The 22188-nt window shown below is 39.7% G+C and overlaps 1 protein-coding gene across 1 annotated transcript; it reads right to left on the minus strand.

Annotated features, from left to right (window-relative positions):
* Positions 1-617: 617 nt before the first annotated feature.
* On the minus strand, positions 618-19842 carry NT5DC3 (5'-nucleotidase domain containing 3). The gene is made up of 14 exons (XM_066319953.1): positions 19656-19842; positions 16683-16867; positions 13716-13790; positions 13186-13241; positions 10921-11011; positions 9153-9290; positions 7820-7880; positions 7484-7586; positions 7242-7343; positions 6183-6264; positions 5758-5844; positions 4447-4587; positions 4025-4089; positions 618-2918 (listed from the first exon to the last, which is right to left on the minus strand). Exons 1-14 carry the CDS (start codon positions 19840-19842, stop codon positions 2657-2659), a joined length of 1635 nt encoding a protein of 544 aa, XP_066176050.1. The 3' UTR covers positions 618-2656.
* Between the last annotated feature and the right edge of the window lie 2346 nt (positions 19843-22188).

The raw sequence follows: 22188 nt of genomic DNA on the forward strand, positions 1-22188 counted from the left end.
ACAAAAAAAAGCTCCACAATTCATTTAACATTTTTTTTTATTGACAGACTGTTCAGCTCTGTGTTTTTAACAGACCAGAACAAAAATTTCTTCTTGCTTTGGTGTTCAAATGAACCATACTCCCAAAATTAGTGCAGAGACACTGCCCATTAAACATGCCTAGAAATCTCTTTGAAATCAGTAGCATAAGGTGAAAATGAGTGATGCAGAGAGTGCCAAGGTGAAATCATTAAAAAAATGCAAGACATTTTTAAAAGTTAACAAGCAGCACTTGAGCACTGAAAAATAAATAATACACTTGAATATTCTCACTTAAATTTATCTTATATATAGTTGGGTTATTTTAAAGAAAACATAACTCTTCAATAATTAACTTTTTTCATGCAACACTGTTTATTTCAACAAGTCATGCAATATAAACAATATTTTACTTCAGCTGGCTGTTGCAACATAGCTTGGTAGAGAAGTTTGATTTCTAATTTAAGAGAAAGGAAGAGTGAGAGAAGAAAATAATCTCGAAGCAAAAACCTGCATTGTGAGCATAATATAACCATCCAAGCCAATTAAACTCTTCCTGCTTAACACAGGATGAGTATACAGTGGTTTGGGTGGGTCTGTTTTTAAAATAGTGCACTGAAATCTCTGGAGCATGAGAGGTGCTAAACACACACATAACACCAAGTTCAGTTAAAGCTGAGCATTGGGATAAAGAACTGAAGGCAAATCAGGATATTTCCATCTTCATGTTTCATTACCAAGTTTTGCTAAATATTTCTTGCACAGTCCCACCAAGTAAACTCTTGATGTAGTCAAACTAACTTCTGGCAACACATCATCTTTTTCTTCCAGCAAAACAAGCAGGACAGTCAGGTGAACTTACTCATTTCAAGTATATTCATCTGTTTAAACACAGGGGTGTTTAAATCACACACTTCAATCAAGTTTGAAATAAGAGCATAGGAAAATTATAAAATCTAAACCACCTCTGAGAACTTCGTATTGATTTCAAGCATACAGGAAAACTACTTACAAAATTGTGCAGGCTAAATTAGAATACATTCTTTACTTTGCAAACATGCTTTTAAAAACATGAAATAGACTGTAAAAGAAATTCAATCCAGGTACTTGCACATACAGACAGGTTAAAACAAAACAAAACAAACAAACCAAACCAGAAAACTTTTGGTCAACAAAAGTTTGTTTGCCTGACAATCATTATAGAAAGCAAGTGATATCCCAAAATGAATACCAAATGCTATATGTTTTGTTAATCACATGCTTTTAAAATCCAAGCTTTTAATAACTAAAATTTGAAAATTATTAATCATATTATGCCTTCTAAAGTGGCTGGGGTGGGAAGCACCACTTAAAAAAACAACATTTCCTTTGGATTCAGAGAAAGGAAACAATTCTTATTTAAAAACAATTATATAGCAGTTCTATAAAGTGCCTCTGAGGAAATACATCAACAGATGCTTTCCTTGTGCAAAATAGACATTTTTCATCTCTAATCTTTGAAACACAAATGCTACCCAGAGTTTGTGTTGACCTTCAACATCAGTAATTCAATAAAACTTCTCATCTATATAAAAACTATTTTTCCTTAAAATGTGTATCACTCCTATTTTAGCTTTCAGGCCCTGAGCTAAAAACATGTCATCAGAAAACTCTGGGTTTCACTTTCTCATTTCTTAATTTTTCCTTTAAGTCATTTGCCCATTGTGCGTGTTTACTTTTGACTGTAGAAGTCCATTACTGAAGGCTATATGAAATACATTCTCTCCTAGGGAACAGCAAAGCCACGTTGCATACCACTGGAATAAGACACTGTTAAAACCTTTAAAAGCAGCATTTAGGATCAAACTAAAGCCTGATAGAGCGCTCTGTCTCCACTCCAAAATGCAAAACCTCTTGAAACGACTATTATTGGAGAGTGGATACTTGAAATGTTCTGAAACTCAAAAGAAAAAAAAAAAAAAGTACCTAAAAGTTGAGAGAAGGAAGCTGAAGCAGCCCAAGCGACTGCAAGTTTCAGTTTTAGGCTCAGGCCCACCTGCAGCCAAGCACAGAAGCTGCACAGACAGGACAAAGAGCGTGGGAGCCTGAGCCCAGCAGAGCCAGGACACACAGCCCTTGGCCCCTCACAGGTAAGGCTCCATCTGCAGCAGCAAGGAAAGGTACAAAGTGTGACCAGCCCCCTCAGCCTCACCCTAAGCTGGTTACTCACTTCTGTCACTGAATTACTAATACTGGATTTAAGTTCTTCCATGCCAAGATCCATTACAGGCTCCAGCTGGAGTGCTGGAAAGGGCCAGAAGAGAGAGTCCTGGTATTTCTTTGTAAACCACAGGCTGCAGATCAAAGTTTTCAATGAACAAGCAAAAATAACCACCCCAGAACAGCAGCAGTCCTCCCCCTCAGATGTGCCCTCCCTCCTGGCATTCTACTAATTTGGCAGCCCATCATCTCTTCTGTGTGTAAGAGGAGTTTTCACAGGTCTGAGCAGGAAAGGAGAAAAACAGGTACAAAGCTTATGAGAATAAGTATGAAATAAATCTTTTACCTTGGTTTCTATATAAGTGACTTAAATAAAATACAAGTACATTCAAGAAAACAAACAGATATCTGTCCATTTTAGAGAGGAGCCACCAAGAGTTTATTTGATCTGAACTGTCTCTTGTAGGAAAGGTATTCTGAATGTACCAGTGCACAGCTGGTCTGACCAGCCAGGAAGTTCATGCTGCAAAGGAGTCCTTCTTGGATAAAATGTGTAATCAGGTTCGTAGTTCAAGAGGCAGCTCAGTGATGCCATGTAGATATCTGCAAATCTAGAGAGACGCCTCAGGAAATAAGTTGGATTCTCATCAGTTCTGAATATGCTTCCGAACTGGGCATTGAAGAAATTCCTGTTCATCTCCCTGCCCCCCAAAGAGAGAAAACAAAGACAAAGAAGTGAACAGACCTGTACACATCTCTTCACCAGCTGGCATCCATAACCTGAAGCAAGCAGATCCTGAAACCTGTTCTATGCTTTATTCTCTTGCTGTTGCTCTTCAAAACACCAAAATGTGCCCCGGAAGTTTTTTACCTCTTGCACATGTACAACCCAGGTCCAGAAATCACAGTTGTGAAGAGCTTCACACATCTCCCACTAGAGATAAGTGGGTTCTGACACTAGAAACATGACCTCTCAAGCCTGCTTTTTTAGGCACTGTGAAAGATTTTTGCTTTTATCTGAATACTAATGACATTCAATGTCCCAAACAAGCTTTTATATCCAAAACATCAATGTTTTGCCTTTTCTAAAGAAAAGGCAAAGATTTGGCATAATGCACACAAAAAGCTTAAACATATCTTGGAATTAAGTTCTGGACATTAGTCACTGCCAAGTATCATTCCCATTTCATTTATTCCCACATTTCTGCGGAAGGGTACAGCTGCTGGCCTTGAAAATTGTGCACTTCACACTCCCTGCATTTAGGGATTTCATCATGATAAGAGATTATTAGGACTTCTAGTCCTATTACTTATCTTTATGATTAAACCACTGCTAAATCCAATCTAGCAGAGTTCAGTTTCTATGTATTCTAAAATGTATTACACACAATCTGCAGAAATCATGTAAAAAACCAGGAAAAGTGACCTAAGTCTTGTCAAAGACAGATATTTTTTATTTGTGCAGAAGCTGTGTAATCAACAGTGATGGCTGAACATCGAGGGATTGAAGAATAAAAATGAGAGGGAAAGGGATTTGATATGATGTTACCTTTTCACACAGAAAAGTTACATCTGTTCTAAAGACAGGGAACAGGAAAAGGGGTCCATATGTACAAAGTGTCAGAGGGGAGAAGAGCTGCCCAAGAGACAAGTAGAAAATTGGTTTAAAAATATTTTATAATATCTATGACTACCAGAGAATCTAAACCAGGGATGGAAAGCAATTGCAAAGAAACCTAAGGAAGACATTGCAGAGAACCCTTGGCTGCCAAAGCATACTGAAAATTCTTCATCCCCTGTGCCTTACCTCATTTCTTTTCTTTCCTTCTTCCATTCTTCTAAAATCATTTGGGAATCAGGATCACGGTGAACCTGAAATGTAAAGTATAGATAACCTGTAACTGAGGATAACTTTGTAAATAAGCCTTTCTATTAATAAACCCTTATCAGCTAACAGGACATGAGCAATAATTCAGAGATCCATATACAGAACTCATCCACGTGAATTTTGAACAACCAAAAGCAGGAATTGATCCAGGCTGACCAATGGAGAAAGGGGACAAGATGTTGAGAAAACTCCTATTAACTAACTGCACAAATAATTGATTTATCTACAGTGCAACATTTCAGCAAGACTGAAACCACTGGCAAACGTCAATGTCCAGCATTTAGAAATCTGGCTGGATCCCTTAGGCTCTCCAGTGCTGATTACAGACTCAGACCACAAACCTGCATGTGTTCCAATAATCCTGTCAAGGTTTGCAGCCAGGTCATGGTTTGAATGTACTTCTCTGTGTTCATGATTTTAATCTCTGATCGTAACTCGGGAATAATCGCACCAGTGCGCCAGCCGTGCTTCAGGGTCAAGTCCTATTTACCAAGAATTTACAAAATACAGGTATTAGTCTTAAAAAGAACAACTTGAAAGAAAAGAATCTGACTTGTTTATCCCAAAGCAGCACCAATTTAACTGTTTCTTACGTACAAACAGAAGCATTAAACAGTGGGACCAAACTGCGCCAACGGACAATAGGATTTAATTTCAGATTAAGCACCAAATCCTACATTTTTGGAGAGAGATGAAGAACACACAAGCACTTGCAAATAAACACTCATTCATTAAAACAACCAGCAGGAAATTCCTCTGTAGATGAGAGCTGCTGCCAGCAGTACGTGGAGGAACTGTGTGCAGGGTTTGTGCTGTTCACCCACACACCCAGGTGACAGAAGGCTACAACCAGGAGCCCCAGCTCCTCCTGACAGGTACAACACGAGGCAGCTGCCACCTGTGCTCTCCTCTCCATTGTGCCAGAACATGGCTGTGTCCTCTTCTTGGCCCTCAGTCCTCTGAGGCACCCAAAGTTACTGCTCTTTTAAAAGTAAAAGTAGACTGAGAGGAAAAAGCAGACTGAGAAGAAAATGTTAGTATCTGCTGCTGCTGAAACATGTTACCAAAGCTTGGCAGTGGAAAAGTCACGCCCAGGCATTCATAAGAAATCAATTACAAAAGAGCCAAGTGGTGGACACTTACCCTAAAGTAACACTAAACAAAGCATTTGTTCATAAGGTGGCAAAAAAAAAAAAAGTCTGGAGAGTGGGGATACAAATCACAGCAAGATCTTGGGAAGAAATTTTACAATTAGTGACAGGAAGACTGCCTCCTGCATTCAAAACAGAAGCTTATTCACCTGCCAAGTCAGGCATATCCTGTACATTTGGATATCTGTGTTTACTCTCGATTACATCTGACACGATCAGTATCTGGATCAGGAATACAACCTCACACATTCCTGACCACAGTTAGTAAACAAATTAAATGCTACAAGTCAGGTGGAAAATATGGTTGGCATTTTACAGCACGAAGCTTCTTCGCTGAAAAAAAAAAAAAAAAAAAAAAGGCAAAATGGCTTAATTACCAAATTCTGTGGTATTTTTAAATCTCAGATGGAAGTGTGTTACATTGAATAACTGGGGAGGAAGAGAGGAAAACTAACAGAATGCTTCATCTTTTCTCTGATTTTGGGAGAGCAAACTACTTACTGCCAAGTCACTGTATATGTGGTCACCAAAGTAGAGAACCTTAGAGCCCCTCCAGCCAGTAAGCTTCAGAAATTCATACAAGTTACCCTGCAGAAATAATGACACAGACATTGCAGCAGCATGTGACTTGCACCTTCACAGGCATGAAAAAGGAACTTAGTACACCATTAAAAATATTTCATATCATCAATCTTGTCCTCAGTTTATATACTACGAGTCCCAAATTGGACAGGTGATTTCAGTGATACTAGCGCTTCAAGAGACAAGGACACACAATATCAGCAACAAATCTGTACAATTTCAGACATTAAAATAACTCCCTTAAAGAACGCATTTGCATTTTAGAAGTTTTTATAGCCAAAGAAGCTTGGGATTCTAGGAAGTAGGTATGAAATTTCAACAGAACAAATGCGTTGAAAGCATACCTGTTTGTAAATCTGGCCTTTCTGCAGCTTGTGAATCTTGTCCCAGAGCAAGACTCCCCTTTCATTCACCTTCCGAAACGGTCTAGAACAGATAAATAATTGTTATGTTGCTGTAGAAATCCTGACACTTTGTAGGAAATTAAAGTCTTAACATTAAAAATATTCATCTCTCAAAAGGAAAAAGAAAATCTCTAGCATCTGAATTTTGTTAGAAGAAAGCAAAACTCCAAAACTTCTACTTGAACCGGCGAAAAGCAATGTAACTCTCCAGTACACCCACGACATTTATAAACACAGTTTGAGAACAACTGCTGAGAAGTAAGGCAGGGATCCCAGGCACAGGGGAAGAAACAGCATGAACTGTCTGCCACTAAGGAGAGAACACAGAAAACCAGATGTGTGTGAATCTTGCCCAATCCCTCAGTTTGCACACCTGGACAAGGGAAGATGAGAGAGCACAGGACTGGGCTCAAAACATATAGCAATGTTCTTTTTTAAAGTTACATGCAAAAAGTAAAGGGAAAATAATCCTATGTCCCTCTATCTCACTTTCAAATCATAAGCACACATAAAGGACCAGGTCTTTTTCAAGGGTAAAAGTAGGGCATACACATTAGAAATGTGTTTACTTCATCACAAGTAGTCCAAATATTCCAGTCTGTTCGCCAGAAAGATGCCTTCTAAATATCACGTGTGATGGAAAAAAAAAAATCTGAGAAGCAATGGAAGACATTTCTAGATAAGGGTCTGATTTGAAAGGCATGAAGATTTCTCAGGTTTATTAAGAAAGATTGCACCAATGTGCAAATAAGATGTTAAAAACAGCTTCTGTGGCCTATAGTTGATCCAGTAGACAGGTCCTTAACCTTCTTAGGCAAGAAAAGGTAAATATTCAGATTTCAGCATTGGGTGTTGCTGCATTTTGTAATGACCTTACCCAGGATTTCATCAAATACAATTTCATTTTACATTGCAGCCAAAGGAAAATATTTCCTAACACACTCTACAGCCTTATATGGAAGAGTTGCTTGAATCATTCTTTACTGACTAAACACCCACCTTCGCTTATCATTGAAAAAGTTTGGTTTCTCAGCCTGGACAATGACCACATCAAAGAGATCCCTCCAGTCCTTGCCAACAATGAACTTCATGCCTTTGTCCCTAAAAAGGACAGAGGGATATTAACAATGAGGTATAGCAAAGTGCAGTTGCACGTGCAATAAAATTAATTGTACTAGAGAACCTCGTCCTCCCCATCCTTTAAGAATGCATAGTTAAACAGAAAACAACTGCTCACTCACACAAAGCTGCTGGGACTGTTTGTGATGAGAAACATCTTCTTGCCATGATCAGCCAGCTTTGCTAACACTGCACGAGTTTGTTCAGCATAGCAGATGTATTTCTCTGTGAAGATTGGGGAAAACACAGCATTAATTGAGAAAACTCTTTTGAGAAACTTTGTATGCATTCAATCAAGAGTTCAGAACAAAAGGTTATACGTAAACACACCTTTGAAAAGTGGGAATAAGTCTTTCAAACTTGAAAAATTTAGAATCTGTAATCTTTAAATATGGAAGCCAGAAAATCATATACTATCAGTAAGAAAAGCTTTGGTAGATAATACCATTAATACTTACCAATATCTGCTTCAATTGCTCTGTACATTATTCCTTTGATATGAACATCCCTGATTGAATCCTGTAAGGAAAGCAATGAGCAGTAAAGAACGTCATCTTTTCAAGTGTTCACCAAAGAGCAAGAGTAATTTGTTTTTAAAACAACTCCTTTCTTAACACCTGCAATTTTACAGAAATGCCATATAATGTTCAATATAATTATATACATATATATACATGTACATATGATGTCACCACTAGACAAAGACAAAGCTTGTTTTCTGAGAAACTAACTTCATTTTGGGAAGTACAAAACTATATAGCAGAAGGGCTGTTTTACCTAACTGAGAGGTTGCTCAGGAGGGTGAGGTGGGGTGAAAGCCCTCTGCAGAAGCAGAGTCAGAGATTTCCAGTGACCTTTGGAGCAGAACACATTCCTTTCCCCTTACAAAAAAAAGTTGTACATCTGACAGATTTTAGATTGCAATCACTCACAAACGCCCTGGTTATTTACATAAGAAATTTATGAACAGATTAAATAAGCTATATGTTTGAATAAAGTACTTATAAGGCACTCTGGAGGCATTTCACAGCTCTCCTGAGCCAGCTCTGCATCAGACAGCTGCATTTAGAACAGTGGTAGTGCCATTTTGGTACTAACATGAGGTATGTCCTCAAAATCCTCAAAAGATACCACTACAGGGTCCCCAAAAACCTTGTAATGCTGAATAGCATACAAATTTCTCTACACAATTCAGAGAAACCACAAGAACTGGCCTTCTCTATGTTACATAACCATGACATAAAATTATCTCCTCTGCAGGACACTTCCTGAAGAATCAAGAGGGTCAAATTACTCTAGACTAGTACTAGGGCTTTTCTGGAGGAGTAAGAGAGGTAAACAGGGAAAATAGATAGTTCAAAAGCATGAAATAGAAAATGATGGCACAGTAGCCAAAATGAAAGCTCTAAACTGGAATGCCCTATAGCCTCTTACACTCCCTGTAGTCTGGTAAATCCCTGATAGTGAAAAAAAGGATATGTTCAACAACAATCAAAACAACTTTTACACCTTACAAGATCTTCTTCACTTTCCCTCTATTCAACCCTCAAATCTACAAGAAGAGCAACAGCCCTAGAATGTCAGCTTTCAAACAAATTCCAGTTGATTCTTTTCCAAGCTCTACCTTGATTTTCCTTATGTTTTTACGGTTGTATACCCATAATTACTCCACACAAAACCTAAGGTGAGGTATTTCACTGAGGCTGGCACAAGTGAAAGCTTCCTGAAGTGCTCAAAGAGAAGACACACAAATACACAAGTTTATCTAAATCCTCAAAGCTTGACATCTACCTTGACATCTTTGTACAGATGAACAGGTTCATAGTCTATGTTGTTTTTCAGAAAATATTCATTCACACATGAAAGGAGTGTCATTTCTGGCAAGGAAAAGATATCCATGAATTGCTTCATTGTATTTCCTTGCGAGCTCTACAGTGACAGGAAGAAAAGGAAAGGAAAAACAAAGTCAGGCATTTCTCAGATTAGAACACTCATTTGTTCAGCATAAACATTTCAGCTTAGCTGCATATATTCAGCTTTTGCAATCCCTGTTCACATTGCTATAGATTGTTTTTCAACTAAGATCTTAAATAAAGTTATCTACAACCAAAGTGTTGTGATTAATTCTTCAAATAAATCCAAATCAATACTCTTAACAGTGGTATTCTAGTTCATAAAAACAAGACAGTGCTCAGCTAAAAGTCAAGAGAAGGCCTTGAGTAGAAGTCTGCACTTCTGCAAATGAGAGGCACTGATGGATGAGGGATGGAGGTTTTCTTAATTTGGTGGGGTTTTTAGTAAGTGGAATACTAATTAGGATTGCAAAACAATTTACCTCCTTGAAATGAGATAGTAAAAAGATGTAAGGCTCCACAATAACCAGCACAGTAACAGAGGAAGAGATTTCTAATCTGCAAAAACTGTAACAATAGTTATGTTTCACAGAAGTAGAGAATCTCATCACATAAGAGCAAACACAGCCCAAACACCTCTCAATACTTAGGGAGGCTACACAAGAGGCTCAGGATCAGAGTGACACAGAGCAGAGGTTGCAAGGGACTGCTGGAGGTCATTTTGTCCAAGGGCCACCTACAGCCAGCTGCCAGGACCTTGTGCAGATGGCTTCTGAGGATCCAACAACAGATTCCACAAGCCCCTGGCCAAGCAGCCTGTGCCAGTACTCAGAGCAAAGGGAGCACTTCCTGACATTCAGAGGAAACCTCCTGTGTTTCAAGTTTGTGTCCCTTGTCCCACCACTGTCTTTCACATGACCAAATAAAGTATAGACCCAAACAGATCAAGGCATCCCACTGGAAATGCCAGAGTGACATTCACAACTGCTGCGGTGACTAGATTCAGGAATTCTAAATTCAGCTCCTTAAAATAAGAACAAGTGCAAGAACAATAAAATGTTCGACATCACAAAGAAGGGCTTTTCATGCCAATGCGAAATCAACACCTGTACATAAAAGCGGTAAAACAAACTTGGCTTTTTAGCAAAAAGTCAGCTTCATCCTACATTTGGGAAAAAAGAAGCAACCCACCAGAGGGAAAAATCAACTTTCTTGGCAAAGTTTAGGATTTAACGTAGAAGTTTCGTCTTTTATCATTCATCTTTTGTCAAATCCCCTTATTTTCACTCCGTTAGTTTGCATGCAGGAGTTGCCTCCATACATTTACTTCCTGCTACACCAGCTAAGCCATCAAACCATCAGGAAAAAGTAAAGTACATGAGCCAGATATGGTTCATTTCCCAGCCTTTATCAGATTCTGTGTGCAACACTGAGAAAGTCACTTGATTTTCTGTGTTCCACCACTCTGCCTGTACGACTTGGTAAGTGAACAGTCAGGGAATAAACAACAACAAGCATGAGAGAGAAGTAATTAGTCACTTCAGAGGGCAAACTTCACATATAGCACATATAGCACGTAATAAACCTAAGTCAATCCTATATTGACAAAATATAACTGCTAGTTATAATGAGAACAAAACTTAAAAACCACCACCCTTGTGCCAAAAAATCCTCACCCAATTTTACAGACTGATTTATGGTTTTACCTTTCCATAAAAGTCACTCATTTGTTCTAAAGGGACATGGGAACCATCATACATTGCAATGACTTCTTCATCTGGGACAACACTGAGGCCTCTGGAAAAAAAACACTAGCTTTAGTCCAAAAGTCAGATTAAAATTTTCAAGTAATCCCCAAACCCTGACAGATTAACACTTAGATCTGGTTCCTATTAAAGCCCTAATAATGTCACAGGAACATTTTTGTTTGCAAGTTAAAACAGCATCTTTCCTTACCAAACAAGTAACATTTTAACAGGCTCATGCACACAGAACACATTCCAATTTTAAGTCCTTTTCTACTTTCTTATGGGAAAAGAGCTTATTAGTCTCCATTAAAGCTATGCCTCAAGGGTCTTTTTAAGAAGTGGTTAGAACTTCCAGTTTCTTAAAACAAAGTAATTCCTCATGCTGCCTTTTCTTTTATACAGCACTGATGATATGATAGTGTTTGAATCAGATTATTTTACAGCATGACCTTCAAGACTTAAGGGAGTGAAAAATATATACAACCTTTAACTAAATAAGAATTTATTTTAAACTGTACAAACTGTTCACTTTCCCAAAATTTAAAATTACTTGAAGGATAGCTGGTAATTAAAACATCCAAATAAAAGAACAAATAAGAAAGAAGGAGATAACACCTCCCCAGAGTTTATCAACTATTAAGAGAGCAAAGGCTTTGGTTTGGTTTTAAAAGTTTACAGCATCAAGCATCTTGTACTAAAGCATCAAAAAGACTGCAGGCATGCAAACATCCTCACCAGAGGCCCCAGAAGTTGAGACTTTGCTCAGGATTAAAAAAAAAAACACTAATGCAAACCAGATCAGCTGGTCTCCTTTTTCCAAACCTACTTATGGTGTTTTGCAGCCTTGTAAAACAGACCATTATTTCAGTGCCTCCTTTCCTTAGTCTAAGAAGTGTTGCCAGGCATTAAAATAAAAATAAATTAATTCACAAACCTAGTGCTTTCAGTGCTTAGAGTCCACACCAGGGGAAAGGCATGATACATGAATTTCCTCAGGGCTTCTGTGGTGGCAGAATCCCACATTAACCAGCTCCTTTACTACACCCCAGTCCCCACACCAACCAGGACACAACTCTGAGCTGTTGCTGGCAGAATTCCAGCGTTCAAGTCAGTCTTGTGCACCGACAGGGGTTGGGTTTTGTAAGATACAGAGTTCATTCAGCATCACCCCTTCCGCAGCAGCAAGCACAAAGATATGCAACCAAAATGTAAACCAGATACCAGGTAACACCACCAGAGTTGAGGAGGTACCTTCTGGTCTGCAGACAGCTATGCCAAGTGCTATTTGAATACTGCTAGAGAAAACACTCATGCATCAGGAGCTACCTAAGCACAAATCAACAGAGGACAACGGACACGTAAAAACCACAGTGGAGAGATGACTGCCTAGGCAAAGCTGTAGATTACTTCTACCACAAGACTCACAGTCTTGACACAGCTCACAGTGCAGCTGTATAACCAGACATCAGCCCTCACAGCCTTCAGCCTCTTTTTCCCTCCCCTCATGCCTGTATGATGTGGTGTGGGAACAGTATCCAGGTGTGGTGCAAATCATCATTTCCAGGTCACATCATCTTTGGGCCCCAAATTTTGTCCTGGTGAAAGCAACTAAGAGTTGCAACAGAATAAATCTAGGTAAAAGGGTTTTTTGTTCAATGACTTTAGGGAAGGCAGCCTGGCCTCCCATTTGATTTAAAATCTGGTATCGACTGTGGTGAAAGTTTGATTTAGTTGCTGTGTCCACATTTAAAAGCTCTGTGCAAACACAGCAGGACCTCTCAAGTGTCTCCACAACCACACCAAAGTCATGCTATCAGGCACTCTGTCACAATTATTTACATAGAAAGCAGGAGCAGAGAAGTCCTCAGGGTATTTTTAGATGTCTTTCAGCACAATTTAACAGCCGGAAACAAAGTGAGTCAGCACTATGTGACCAAAACCAGCTTGCCAATTCTCCCGGGGCTGAGCTGGGGAATCAGCTGTGCTGATCAGGCAGTGGATGTGTACACGGCTGTGTGTACACACACAGGTGCAAAGAAAATCCCTTCCAGCAAGGCTGCAATGCTCAGTCGTGTCTGTGCTCAGCAGAGCACAGCTCCTGGTAAGAATCCAGGATGTTGCAATGTTGTACACAAAAAAAATGCAGTTAAAAAACACACACAAAAAAAATAAAAGCATACTTTGTTATTATAAATATTATGAAGGAAAAATAATTTTACCCACCTGTAAACTGTTCCCAGCTGAATATAATGAAAAGCATCAATCTTCATTAATAATGCCTTGCAAGTAAAAAAAAAATAAAAAAAAATTATCAATTCAGCTATTTGACATGAAATTACAAAAGTCAAAGCAACTTGATCTACAACCTTTCTGCCTCCAGAACACCTGAGAACTCTCCCTCAGCAACTTCCTTCACAGCTTCCAAAATACTTCTATCAATTACTTTTACCTAGTTTTATCCTGTTGCACCCTAAGTTATCTTTCCTCACCCACCATGAGGACAAAATGCCCAAAACATGTTCTACAGAAGAGCCATTTTAAAAAATATTATTATTCTTATTGATGTTAACAGTAATAGTAATAATAAAAATCCTCGTAATAAAGAATAAAGATTACTATTAAAAGAGAAAACCATGAAGCAAAATCCTTACACATCAATGCAGAGTGAAAAGTTGAAAAGCTTAAAAGCTTTCTATTTTCTTTGGCTACATTCTCAGCACTACATAACTCATCACAAAGTTAGTAATACATACCCGATGAACATCATAATGAAGCCCTCTGATGGCAAAATTGGGATCATAATCATATTTTCTTATTTCTGCAGGATACTAAGAAAAGAGAGGAATGATTTGATTTTAAAACCATCATCAAAACAATAAAAATTGTTTCTGCAGAATTTTAGAAGCCCAAGTTTTCTATGCTTCTCATTTGCTCTAATCATTTAGGAGAACTTTTCACAGCCTGGTGAGATTTGCAGGAGCGTATGTCAGCAGGACAAAGGCAAACATTTTTCCAAAATCCAAGGTCATTGTTTTATATCTAAGGCCATCCTGGCACCTGAAGTTAGACACCCAGGTAGTCTGTAGTGATTACCTTTGAACATTAGCCTCTTGTTCAAAAAATTAACTTAATATAGTCTTAATGTATTGTTCATACATTAAAAAAACCTCTTTTAGAGATGGACATGAATGTCTGTCATGTACTCTTCCCTCAGGTCCTTTATATATAGTGTAGGTAGCTCACATGCTCATGTGGTGTGAGCTGTAGCATAACATTTTTCAGTACAAGCCCGTTTTCAGTCAACCATCATTTTTTCCTGCTTTAAACACAGGTTGCCATGAAAAGAAATGTTAGGTACATGTCTTGGGCTAAGGGTTTTGTTTCACCCTTGTTTTTAAGGGTGAAATGCTTCAGTAGTTTCAATAAGGCCTATAGAAGACTTAAATTTCTTTGATTAAGCCACCGAACTACAAACCTTTATTTTCTACCCACAGGTTACATCAGCCTTAGAACATGACATAGTTTTTCACCTTCTCTACAACAGTCTCCATACATATATAGCTAATTTACAAGCCTCCAGGGGGAAAAGTGCATTATGCAGCTTCAACAGAGCCTCTAGCTACTTTATAAGAAATAAACTGTCATTTCCCCCAAAGCTCTTATCTTGCTGAAGAAGACTTACTCTGCAAATGCAGTAGATCACATTCATACAGAGTACAGGCATCTACAGTTAAAGAAAACAGTCGTATCAACCCTACTACCACTTCCAGAAAACACAAGGCAGGCTGCTGATCTGAATGGAGAACAGCATCAAAAGCCTACAAGACAGGCTGGAAGAGGTGTAGGTTTGGCCAGGGAAGATGAAGCATTGTAAATCGTCAGGGAATGATACAGTATGTGTTTAACTAAAAACTACCATGCACTGCACATGCCCCAAAGTAACTACATCAAGCATGTACAATGAAATTTGTTTCTGACTTTATCAAATTTTCACGTATTTGACTTGCTACTTTAATTTATTCTACTAGAAAGTTGTCTTTTTGGATACAATCCAGTACACACAAGAAAAAGGATGGAGCTTACCCTGGCACACAAACCAAAGCTTCCTTGCAAACCAAACAAAGAATTGATAAAAATAAGTTTGCTTACCCCACCTTCGGTAGGGACAAATATAACTGGACTGCAACAGCAGTCCAGATAAAAAGGCACAAGACCTGTGCATCAGGAAAGAAATAAACTCAGCAGCAAGAGCTTACATAGAACACCTGCTGCCACCTCCATGATTAGCATTAAATTGATGTTTATTCTCTTGGACAAATCCTCGCTTCCTACACTGCATTTTGCAAGTTTTGATGTATTGCTTCCCACTGCCACAAGCAAAATTTTCTATCTTTTGGGTTGACTGCAACAGTCATAATGGACACTTTCTAGACTATTTTTCCTATTGGTAAAGGCAAAAAAAAAATATTAACAGCATAAGCAGCTACAACATAGTACCAATAAAAACTGCTGTCCCCCAGTAAATTCAAAAAGGAGACAATATATTTCAATAAGCTATCTCAAAAAGTAATTACAGCTTTGTTTAGTAGAACTCAGAAGATTTTAACCAAAACAAACTGGAAAGCTATTGATACCTAAATCCATTCAAATAGTAAAGGCAGAACACCATTAGGATTTTTCTCTGTAAGAATTCATCTTGACTCCTACAGAAACATAGGTTTTCCCAAGAACCATGTAGCTTTACTAAAGTATATTTACACATCCCACAGAAATTGCTATCAAGACGTGCTAAAATTGCAGGGGGATAAAGCTGTGTATGCTTGTAGCACCCATGGAGGTTTGTTTGTTCTTCCAAGGATATTTATAGGTGTTTATATATAGCTCCTAACCTTTAGATTCAAATACGAAAGTGGAATAACACCACGCATTCGGATTTAGGCTGTATAAAAATACACAAGCAGTTTTATGAAGTTACTCCATGGACTTTTTGTCTTCTACTTTCCTGCAAATCCTACAGTTTAATTAATTTCGCTGCTTTTACTCCACAGACTTTTTTCAGTGTTTCTCCCTGCAATACCTCCAGTTTTCCAGGTCACCCATCTCCCCCTGCACTTCCTGACACACGGGAGCTTCTCCCATCCCCAAACTAGACAACAAGCAGCTCCAAACTGCTCGTGCAAGTGCAAGAGATTCAAGAGCACTGCTTGGAGAGGCAGCAGGGCAGTGCTCTGAGCTGGACACTTGTATCCAGGCTCTGATCACTGCACAGGCTGCCCCTTGAGCCAAGGCAGCCAAAATGCCAGGTACACACAGAGCACCTCGCAAAAGCACTCAGAGCCCTGCTAAAAATATTTCATAGGAAAACTAATCACTGCACTCACAGCAAGGGATGAAACACAGTAATGGTAACTTTTTAAGCCTCTTATTTATTAATGCGATTCCAATAAATGACAATCAGGAAACAAACAGCAAACCATATGCCCGTATTAAAAGATAAGACAAATATAACTGTATTCCTTAACAGACTGTTCTCTGCTCGAGACTGCAGCTGAGAATAAAACAGGCCTTCTGTTGGGCATATGTAGCTGTTGTACAAAATGTGCTAGAAGGGAGCCAAGCTAGGAGTGAGGCATGAAAAGATGATTTACACCTCTCAGTCAGAAATCATTTATTACACCCTTTATTCATAAAGGCATTGTTATTCCATTAGTTTTACTTACCCGATGCTCATTAATAAGGAGATCTCGAGCAGCATTAAATATGAGCGTGTGCAGATGTTTAGAATAAAAGACCAAGGTGTAGTCATAATCAAACCCATAAATTTCAATGTCTGACAGGCTCATTTCATTGTTGGAAAAAATAGCATCTGGATTCAGCATGTTACTCATAATTGAAGGAACCAACTCTGTGAACAGGGAAGAGGAAAAAAAAGTTATACCAACCTCGTAGTTTTATTTAAATAAAGACACAGAAATCCATTAGCAATTGCTAAATATAGATAAACGATGATGGAAACTATCAAACCAATTCACAGTAACCAGCAAACTCTTAACAACATGATGCTATTTAACATGCTGTCCCTAACTTGGCTCAGTGATCCATAGTTTTATTCGAAGTACACTTTTCTCTGCAGTCCAAGTTTGAAGAGAAGATGCATTTTGGTGTCTTATTTATCAGGGAATGAACACCAGACATTCTTTTTTTGCTTTAACACATTTATTAATATTTTTGAAAATTAATTAGGAGTTGAATATTATTATTATTATTACTACTAGTCTAGGAGCTGTGTCTTCTCCTCCCATTACTTGGTCTAGCTCCTGCCCTTGAAGCAAAACTGACATTGTTTCAATTTGATAGTGCTTTAATTTTTCTTCACCATTTCAAGGTTATCACATTAATTAATTTCAACTCACATGAATAAACTATATGTGACACATAACAATTACTACATACACGTTGTTATGCTTATTAAACTCCTAGAGAATCAGAAAACCAAAAATATTCTGCTTATTTTCTACACATTCACAAACACAGAGTGTGTAAACCACTTCCATTTTTAAGGGTATGTTTCAGTTGATATTTGATGGAAAAGTATACTGACTGAGAAATTAAAACCCTGATAAGTAACTTCAGGACCAACATCAATGTCAGTACAAAACACTGAAAGTGTTTATATTTCTTGTTTACAAAACTTGAAAGAGCAACATTAGCAGGTTAAATGTTACCCTTCTGGCAGCATAAAACAAGAGCATGTTTTCCTCCCTTCCTCATATACTGTCTTTATATACTCCAGACTTCCCTACCAGCGGGAAAAAATGTGGAACACTCATCTTAAACCTGTGCTTGGAACAGCGGGTTTAAAAGGAATATGCTTTGTTTGGTTACTTTTTATATAGCTCTAAAAGGAATTGATCAAGCTGCTCTCGAAACCTTCAGCTCTGAGGATGGACCCCTACATGCTCCAGCACTGAAAACATCTCAGCAAGGCAGGTAGGTGTGGGGACTTCAGATGCACACACCTAAGTCTTTAAATTTTTAAGAGAGGGAAAAAAAGCAAATTCACTGAGTTTAATTCCAAACTTCAAATAAAGCCCAGCAATCAAACAATCAAACCAAATGCAATTTGACATGTTACGGTAAGGAAAATATTCATACTCTATAGAAAGGGCCATGGAGCATTCAATTAACTTGAAGTCATAAGCACAGCTTTTAATCAACTTCCAAAATCACATTACAACATCCATTTCTGTATTATAAAGTATTTTTTCAAATGTTCAATTGTGCAGCTTGGTGAGTCAACACTTGCTTTAAAAATAAAGATATTTATGTAGCTATATATAGATAAAAAGATACTTCAGCTGAAAACTAGCTTGACTGGTGGCTGTCTGAAAACAGACAGCATAAACAGTTGGCAGCTATTAGACATTCTGGGCAGCAGACAGCATCACAAGTGCCATAAACCTTGGGTCAAAAAACAGGAGAGCCTTGTAGCCTTGTCATCTCAACATCGTAACTAACTGAAATATCATATACTTGAAGCCGTTGGTTGACTTAGGTTGTAATATAATAGCCTGAAATATTCTAGAAGCAGTTGCCTCATCTTTTGCCAACTCACACCCACTGACCAACTTATTTTCTCACAATATTACCTGATCTCAGCTCTTAAGTATTATTTGGGTGTGGTTTAGAACAAGAGAGATCCAAAAACAGGAAAATAATAAATAGATTCAAAATAAAAGGCAGTTTCCTTCTTCCCAACCCTTATCTCACCCTCCACAGACCTCTCTTGCCATCGCTAACTTGGCTTTTCATTTCAGTTCTGAAATGCTGGTGCTATTTTACATTCACAAATGCTCTGTTAGCACCCACCACTGGGAAGTGCCAGCTCACATTCAAGACTCCTAAGTGCAGGAAAACACAATAATTTATTTTTTAAGGGCAAAACATGCAATCTAAAGCATTATCCATTGTCACTACAGGACGCACCCTTCCAGCTTAGCATTGTAGAACACAGTCTGCCTCTTTTTCTTTCAGCTCTCAGAAAAGGCCACATTTTCAAGCAAATGTTACCTCGGTAATTCTCTTCCCATCGGAGGGCAGAGGCAAGCAAACGTTTCTCCCCTAGCTTTTTGCCTGGCTGACCCGAAGAACAAGGCTTCCCAAGGGCCTGCATTGTACCGCCAGCATTTTATAGCGCCTCGCACCATGTTACAATGGAACCACAGGTGAAATGAAAAGAGCCGCGCAAAACTTCACAGCATTTTAACTTTTTGGAAGAGCGGCCTATTTCAGAACACTTGTGCTGCGCGCATATACAACAGCCATCAACGAGATGGCCAACTTCTCGATTCTCTTTCTCCGCTTGTTTTTCTACGCTCGGCACCCCCCAAGCCGCCGCTCTGCCCGGAGCCGTACCCAAGGCGCTCGGAGCAGCGGGGCCCCGGGCGGGCGATGGTGTGCGGGGCTCAGCAGCCGCCCCACGGCCGCGTCCCGCCCTCCGGCCCCCGGCACACAGCGGCTGAGGCTCCCGCTCCGGGCACGCACCACAGGAGCGCGGAGCACGCTGCCGGAGCCGCTGAGGGACGGACCCGCGCCTGGCCCCTTCCCGCTCCCGCACAGGCTTCGTCCCCGCCCGGCTCCCGGCCGCTCCACGGAGCCGCTCCCTCCAGGAGCCGCCCGCGGGCGCCGCTCACCCTTGGTGACCCTCTTGGCCTCTTTGTAGCGCGACCACAGGTAGCTCTTCATATCGGGCGACGGCTGCTGCTGCTGCTGCGGGGCCACGGTGCAGAGCGGCGCGGAGCCCGCGGCGGGCAGGACGCGGCCCCGCCGCCCGCCCGCCCTGCCCGCCGCCAGCAGCGCCCGCGCCGCCACCGCTGCCATGCTCCGCCAGCCCCGCCGCTCCGCCGCCGCCTGAAGTCACTTCCTCGGGCCCCGCCCCGGCCCGGGAGGCGGGCCCGGCCCCGCAGGTAGCGGCGGGAGGTAGGGCTCGGCCGTCCCGAGGGCGCCTCGCCTCGGCTCCGCTGCTCTGCGCGGCCTCCGAGGAGAGGCGCCGAGCCCCGCGTCTCCCGTCCGCCGTCCCGAGATGGGAAAGCCGCGTCCTCCATCCACCGCCGGCGGCGTTTTATCAGCGCTGCTGAGCAAGGTCAAGGGGAGATGCCTGGGGAATACACCCCGAGCTCATCATGGCTCTGCTGCTCTTCAGGGCTCTGCTGCTCTTCAGGGCTCTGCTGCTCTGCTGCCTGCGATTCTTCCACCGCAAACACCGCATCAACAGCAAATATTTACTTCTCCAGCCCGCTTGCACTTCCCCAAGTACTGTATACACCTGCTTGTACCTGTAAAGAAGCTCAAAACACAAGCTGCATGTGAAATACACAGACGTTCTACTGATGTTTTGAGGCCCTCATGTCCTTGTGGAAGCTCTAGCCGCTGATAGCTGTAGACCCTGGCAGTCTAAGAATTTAAGCCATATCTATTATACTTGGAGGGAAAAAATAAATAGATGATGCATGGATGAAGAAGAATCAGACCAGACTACTGCCACAGTGAACTGGTTACAACTCCACATGCAGAGTTCCTGATGTGCTCAAAAACTCTTTACGACAAAAGGAACTTATTCTTTTTCCAGTACAGTAAACATTGAATACAACTTGTTCTTATTTCAAGGAGATCTACATAGCCTATTGTCACTTATGTCTGGAAGTTACTCAGCCGTTCATCCTCATCCATCTCAAAAAGAAAAAAAAAGAAAAAAAAAGCAATCCTTTACAAAACTGAAGGATTTCAGACAAAATACTACTCTGAGCATGCACTTTTTCGTGTTTGTTGTTTTGTGGTTTTTTTGGTTTTTTGTTTGTTTTTTTTTTTTTTTTCAATAGCAAAAAAGAATGGCCACTCACATTATTTTTACAAGCAAAACCACAAAAAGCTGAAAGAAAAATAATCAACTTTGGATTTCAAAGTGTCTGTGTGGCTTCTAATGGCTGTGTTCTGTACTTCCAACCAAGGCTGAGTTCTTTACTGATAGTACAATTGCTACAATTGCGATTGCCAAAAGTTTGATACACTAAGTACTTCCCAGGGTTGGTTATTAGTGGAGACCAGGCACAGCTTTTATCAAAGTTCCTACATTATCCTTTATGTAAATTGCATTGTGATTTCAGTATGTGATTCTGGTATGCATCACTACAAATCCATCACAACAAATGCTAGGAACAAGGAGAGAACAAGATCATCAATATTTAGAAAACAGAAAAGGCAAGAGGAAAAACAACATCCTAAAGAATTACTAATCTGGTACTTGCCTTCTTTAATGTTCTTAGTTCTGACAATATTTTTGCAGAACCCTGCAGCAGACAAAATGAAAACTCCCATTTAACTTCCAGCATCAGATTTTCCAAGTACAACTAAAAAAAAAAAAATGAAAGTATTAAGTAATCTATGAAATTACATTATTTCGTAAAATTCATTTTGAATTTATGGCATAATTCTAGAGTATTGTTGGTTTTCTTGTCAGCTCAACTCTTCATCACCTTCAACAAAAATATACAATAACTGGACAGCTTTTTTAACCCAGACTATGGGTTAATTAACCCCACATGCAATTCAGTTGAAATTAATAGAAGTCTCATTGTTCTTCTCCTGAACACAGCCTAGCCTGGTCTCTAAGTTCCTAGATTATAAATATTGTGAACAATAACTACTTTGGTAGGTGAGGCATTCTCCAGGAAGAATTACAAGAACTCCTGTGAATAATACAAGAAGGAGCAGTAATGAAGAAGATATTTCCAGCAGTCAGTGTGTTGACAAAGGTGTTGTTTGTTCTGCCATAAGCAGTAAGAGAATACTGTAGAGACAGGGATTTATGTTCCCTCACTGTGACACCAGCATTAAGGTTAGAAAAGTCCAATAAAAATCTGGAAAAAGACAGTACAGTGCTCTGTACCATTATCACTCACCCTTCAAAACCTCAAGGCTTTAAAATTTGACATTAATTTCTTTTTTATACTATCAGACTAGAATGCTAATACTTCTGTTTCTTCTGCAAGCAAGTGCAAGACAGAGCCTTGGATGTGCAAACTATTATTGCTGATAGAAATCCCATCTTTGCTGCAGACAGTTTAGGTCCCCAGATAAGCAGGACTAACCAATAAAAAGATCATTCTCCCTACATATCAGATAACATGTTTTTCTAATGCTTGATGTATGCAAAAAAAGAACAGTAAT

The sequence above is a fragment of the Sylvia atricapilla genome, chromosome 5 (assembly GCF_009819655.1).
Source record: "Sylvia atricapilla isolate bSylAtr1 chromosome 5, bSylAtr1.pri, whole genome shotgun sequence".
In the NCBI taxonomy this organism is placed as follows: Eukaryota; Metazoa; Chordata; class Aves; order Passeriformes; family Sylviidae; genus Sylvia; species Sylvia atricapilla.